Consider the following 5,666-nt stretch of genomic DNA (forward strand, 5'->3'; position numbering starts at 1 on the left):
GTAAAGGAGAGGCCCACGGTAAAGGAGAAGGCCACGGTAAAGGAGAAGGCCATGGACATGGACACGGACATGGCAAACACTAAAGAAAACCTATCGACATGATGCCAAATCAGAAATCAAGCAAATCAATAAATTGGAATCAAATATGTAATCAAAACTATTTTTTTCTTCAATAAAATAATCTTAAAAGCAAGAGTTGTGACTGGAGTTGAGATTTATTGCTTGAATGTTCAAAACCCTGGGAGAAGGTTCATTCATAAGTAAATGTGTAAACAAAGAAAAGTGTGTTGATTTGTGTTTCACATGTGTGCAAAGTCTTAAAAAACAGACAGATTTAAGGTTTTGGCTTGTAAAAAAAACTAGATTAAGCTTATAATGTGCATGTATATAAATGCATAATCAAAGTTGCACAAATGAAAAAAAAACAAAACACGCAAGAGTCGGTCCGTGCACGTTCAATATGGTGAACAGCTCCTCATTCCTGCATCATGGCAGTAGGAGCTAATTATCTCCAGCTTGCAATGCATCTATTCTACAGGACTTGAACATTTTTAATTATTCTGTGCATTAAGAGTTCTATAATGGGCAGCACAAGCTTTTTTCTACCAAAATTTACGTTACTCTAAACAAAATAGTCAGAAAAATAAGGAAAAAACAGGATTTTTAAACTGCGGAGCTCAGAGGAGACTTGAAGAAAGAAGTTTTGTACATGACTGATGCTTTTTATTGTACAAAAATAAAACGCAAACAAATGATATGAAACATTAAGAATGAAACAATTGAGAATTAAACAAGTAACAAACAAAACTTTTCATTGTTTTTCTTACTTTGTAATGAATGCAGACACACCTGACATTTTTGTAGCTAATTATGTTTACAACCTACAAGCTCTGTGATGTGTGAGTGAAGCCTTCCTAAAAACAGGGCGTCCACGACATTCAAGTTCGTTTTCCCATCCTGCAGATGAGCAGGGTGTGTTGCTTATGTGCAAAGTCACTCTGAGGGTCAGGAAGACGTCAACCGTCAACTCTACAATGGAGGCGATATGGAAAATAATCCAAAATTTTAATCTTTTTTTACTGAAACAGTTTTTCATTGAGTTTGTCCAACTGTAGAGTTTAGAGTTAAAACATTCTCATTTACCAAAAAAACTGGAGAAATTCAGGGAAAATTTCCACTAAGTTTGCCAAAAGGCAGAGCAAACATGCTATCTCACTGACTATTTCCCAGTTTAACACATTTTCCTTTTTTTTTTGTCATCCAGGGGTCTCTGCTGTGTGCTTTTGTTCTTCTTGTTTTCATTTTTCTTTCTCTTTAAGAGTTCTATTACACATTTTAGGGTTTTATGGTTCATGTTTTATATAAAACAATCACGTAAAAGTTAAAACTTAGCATTAGAATTTTTTAAATGCTGGTTGAAGACTCTTTTTTATCATTTCATTTGACTATGGATCCCCAAAAACCTAGATTTACATCTATTCTCTGCTGTAGCTTTAGATTGTGGTGTAACACTTTTAACTACAGAAATAAAGACACAAATTAACGTGTTACCTTCTCCCACTTTGAAAATAAAAAAGTTGTTGAGACTAATTTTAGGGTTTAACTGAATATTTCCATGTATTATCTTGCATGTAAATCTGTTAAAGTTTAACTCTTTGAACCCCCAACATTTTATTCCAGCTATGCAAAAAAACTAACACTTGTGTTTTTGCTCACATGTAAATGTTAAATGAAGGTAATTCTGGAGCCAAATTGGTACGATGCATATTTATGTCAATAGGTCAAGGATTTTAAAATATGTCACAACATCAGAGTTTTATATTAAATTTAAAAAAAAAACTTAAAGAAACCAAAGTTTATGATTGACATGTAACACCAGCTTTTCATTTTCAAGCAGTTATTCTGATTATAAATATTTTATTATTTAAAGTTTTAGATAAATGCTTTGATTTACATATTTAGTTTGGCATTTCATGCATTCAAAAGTTTATTCCTCTAAGATTTTAAGTATTATGTCATTTTAGTCCAGTTTTGCAACTTCAACTGCATACAAAACAATGTGCTGGTAGTTTATCTCACGTTTTCTGCCTCCAGCAAAGTCGCCATTAAAATAACATAGCATCTACATCATTTGACGGCGCTCTGATGCAGGTTTTTCCAGTTTTAGACATTTTGATTGTTTGTTTTAACGTTCAAACTGCAAAAATTACTCCACCTGCGACCAGGCATTACCGCACAGTTCAAAACAAGACTCAAACTTAAAAAAATAAAAATCTTCTGCAGTCTGAAAAACAAATTGGTTTAACTTCTTGCAGCTTTACTATTGTTTAACATTAAATTACATGTCAACATTTAGGAAGATTGTGCTTCACTTAATCTTTTTTACAAGTTTAAACGTATCGTTTTTAAATTTTTAAACAGACACATTTTACCTTTAGGAATATCAAACGTCCACAATTTTAATTCTTCAAGTTTTTAAGTTAATCGCTTTGCAAATAAGGTGGAAAAAGCATTTACTAAATGTCTTAGTAAATTTAACTGGTTTTGGCACAAGGAATATTTTAATTTAGTCTTTTTCAGCCAGGTCTGTTACAAAAGTGTGCAAAAATACTCTTTAATTTTTTGATGCACAAACTTACCAACAATAAATCAGTATGGAAACAATGTCAAGACTGCACTTGTATGAATCAAATTACAATCATATGATTTTTTTTTTGCATTTTGCATTTTGGCTCATGTTTTCTAACAAAAAACAGGCAAATAAAATGATCTGATTTGCAGTTATTTATTAAAAATCATTTGTTGGACCTTTTCTGATAAAAACAGCTTGATTGACAAAACAGCCGTTAAACATTATAATAGAACAAAACCAACAAAAATGTCAAGCAATGCTGCAAATAAAAGCTAAAATTATTTTTTATACGAAGGATTTTAATAGAACTACATTTAATCAAAATTATATCAGGTTTTAGTAAAGTACAGCTTCAGACATGTGTTACAACATTATGTTTTTTCTACTAGGAAATGCTCCAAATGTAGTGTTCAGGGGAAAAAAAAACATTAAAATGCTTTAACAAAACGAGTTTATGTGGTTCTGAATGGGGTTCAGAACTCCTCCTTAATATAGACACAAATACAAGTAGTAATTAAAGGCAGCAAACTAAGTCTACTCTGGTAACCGTTGACGACCAGCCCATCCCTCGGTGCTTTAAACAAAGCCAACTAAAACCAAAAAGATTCAGGGCGGATCCACTTAATGCGAAGTCCGACAAAACTCAAAGGGAATGTCTAAGCTATGAGGAAATGGAGAGGATGCATGTCAGCACACTTGAACTCTTGAATTTCACATGTGACTTGGCTTCCTTTGGCAGGTTCAGAAAAGCCCGTTGACCTGCTCAGTCTCAGGGTCCAGGTCGATGTCGTAGAAACAAGGTCGAGTGGGCAGGCCGGGGATGGTGGGCATCTACACACACAAAAGCACGGAAAAGATTTGTTACAATAATTTTAAATCTGTTTCATCACACTGAGGCTTTTTCCAGCATTTCCACAAAAAAATGACAAACAGAAGTCCTAAAACCGAAAATAAATGTTAGAATAAATATCCAAATCTCTTTAGGAAAATGAACAAAATCCTAAAAATTCAGTTCAAATAAGAAACCTGAGTAGTGTAAATGTGTTCAACATGCATCAGTGAATAAGAGAAAGTTGTGTTTTGGCTGGGCAGCAAACATAAAAGAATTGTTGTAAAAAAGTGTTCTTACAGTTCCGACTAAAGGGTAGAGGAAGCCAGCGCCCACGCTGGCTCGGATGTCTCTGATGGGCAGGACAAAACCGGTCGGCACGCCCTTCTTGTCCGCCTCATGAGAAAGAGACAAGTGCGTCTTCGCCATGCAGATTGGAAGTTTTCCAAAGCCCTGGAGCCAGAAGGAGAAGATAACAAAAAAGTTGGTTACTTGATGCTGAATTGAGCGGACATGATAAACAGGCTTAACTACGGTGTTAAACGTCCACATCGATGCACCTGCTTGGTGTAGAGCTCCACCTTACGCTGGGCCTCTGGGAGAAGCTCAATGTCATCAGCGCCATAGATCTTCTGAGCAATCGCTCGGATTTTGTCGGAGATTGAGAGCTATGGAGGATATGGTGGATTTAGTAGAAAAAAAGGAGAAACATGTATTTTGTTAGGTCAAGTCCGTACTTCCAAGTCGTAGAGGAATTTGAAGTTGCTGGGAGCCTCACTGGCTTTCTGGACGGCCTGACCGAGGGCCACAGCACCGGCTCCGCCCTCCGCCCAGTGGGAACAGTGCACAGCGTCAAAGGCTCCAGCAGCTTTTGCAATGTTGCAGATTAAGTCCAGCTCAGCCTCTGTATCAGTCCTGCAATCAAAAACTAATTTTTTTCCCTCCATTTTTGACAACTTTCTTCCATAATTTTGTGGTTGTCTTAAGTAAACAACTATAACTCACTTAAAAGCATTGACAGCCACCACCACGGGCACACCAAATTGTTTGGCATTTTCGATTTGCTTCCTCATGTTGCTGCAGCCGTTCTCCAGCAGCTCCAGGTTCTGCAGGCAGACATGTTTGTTCAGTTACACACACAGAGGCTTCACAATGTTACGCCTCACTTCTTACTCATGTTTGCAGACTTGAATTAGATGTGCTACAGCTGAGAATTCCTAGAAATCTCCGAGTTCGTTTTATTTTTTCCCTTTTTTTTATACAAGTCCATACAAGTTTTACCTAGAACTTTCATACCTCCTCTATATATTCTTTTGGCAGAGGCATTCCAGCAGCCACCTGAGGACATAAATTAGTTGATAAGAATGTTTCAACACGTTTTCATTTTTATTGAACGGTGTTCTCTGAAAGCCGAGTTAAAGTCTCACCGTCGGTCCGCCTCCGTGCATCTTCAACGCTCGGACCGTGGCCACCAGCACCACCACGTGAGGCCTCAGGCCTGAGTACCGGCACTTGATGTTAAAGAACTTCTCCATGCCGATGTCAGCACCGAAACCAGCTTCTGTCACTGGAGTGGGACAGAAATATTGAATACAAAGTTGAAAAATATATTTATACACTTGGGCCGGACCAGTAACATAATAGAAAACTAGTTTATCTTCACCGTGTTTTCTGTAGCTTTGTTTTTGTTTGTTTTTTCTCAGTTGGAAAAAAATGCTTCAAACAACCTAATCAATTATTATTATCCTTTTCCCCAGTTACATTTTGGTAATTGTGGTGTTATACCTGACCATTTTTAAAACAGTGGTGAAAATGGCACTTGCTAGCAAAGAAATGCTGTTTATTTGTATTTTTTTCCTTTGCTCCCCCTAGTGGTGGAATTGTGCATTGCAGTCATTTCTTTAAAGTCTATAACAATTTTTTTTATTTAAAAAAACGTTAGTATTTTAATTATGATTATGACGTTTTTAATCAAACTCACACAACCTAAATGCCTTAAAAAGCCATTTTTCCTGTTGATCTAAAGCCTCTGTTTCCAAAAACTCCTCTGAGGGGGCGTGGCTTTTGGAGCTCCCTCACCCCCCCTGTCTGATTATGATAGATCTATGTCTCACTAGCGTATACCTTCAACGTTGCTACATAGACATGTCAGCAATATCAATAATGATTGTATAGTTTAGAGCCGGACATGGGCTTGAACAAGAA

At 36.5% G+C, this 5,666-nt stretch overlaps 1 protein-coding gene across 1 annotated transcript in view; it reads right to left on the reverse strand.

The window, feature by feature from the left end:
• Nucleotides 1–2,576: 2,576 nt before the first annotated feature.
• Nucleotides 2,577–5,666, reverse strand: part of mthfd1b (methylenetetrahydrofolate dehydrogenase (NADP+ dependent) 1b) — a 13,346-nt gene continuing 10,256 nt past the window's right edge. The window contains exons 21-27 of the mRNA XM_024269026.2: nt 4,889–5,028; nt 4,758–4,799; nt 4,467–4,567; nt 4,199–4,376; nt 4,022–4,129; nt 3,762–3,914; nt 2,577–3,463 (exon numbers count right to left, since the gene is read on the reverse strand). Of these exons, the coding sequence (XP_024124794.1) occupies nt 3,374–3,463; nt 3,762–3,914; nt 4,022–4,129; nt 4,199–4,376; nt 4,467–4,567; nt 4,758–4,799; nt 4,889–5,028 (812 nt within the window). The 3' untranslated portion in view covers nt 2,577–3,373. The remainder of the gene's footprint in view (nt 3,464–3,761; nt 3,915–4,021; nt 4,130–4,198; nt 4,377–4,466; nt 4,568–4,757; nt 4,800–4,888; nt 5,029–5,666) is intronic.

The sequence above is a fragment of the Oryzias melastigma genome, linkage group LG22, assembly GCF_002922805.2.
Source record: "Oryzias melastigma strain HK-1 linkage group LG22, ASM292280v2, whole genome shotgun sequence".
Taxonomy (NCBI): Eukaryota; Metazoa; Chordata; class Actinopteri; order Beloniformes; family Adrianichthyidae; genus Oryzias; species Oryzias melastigma.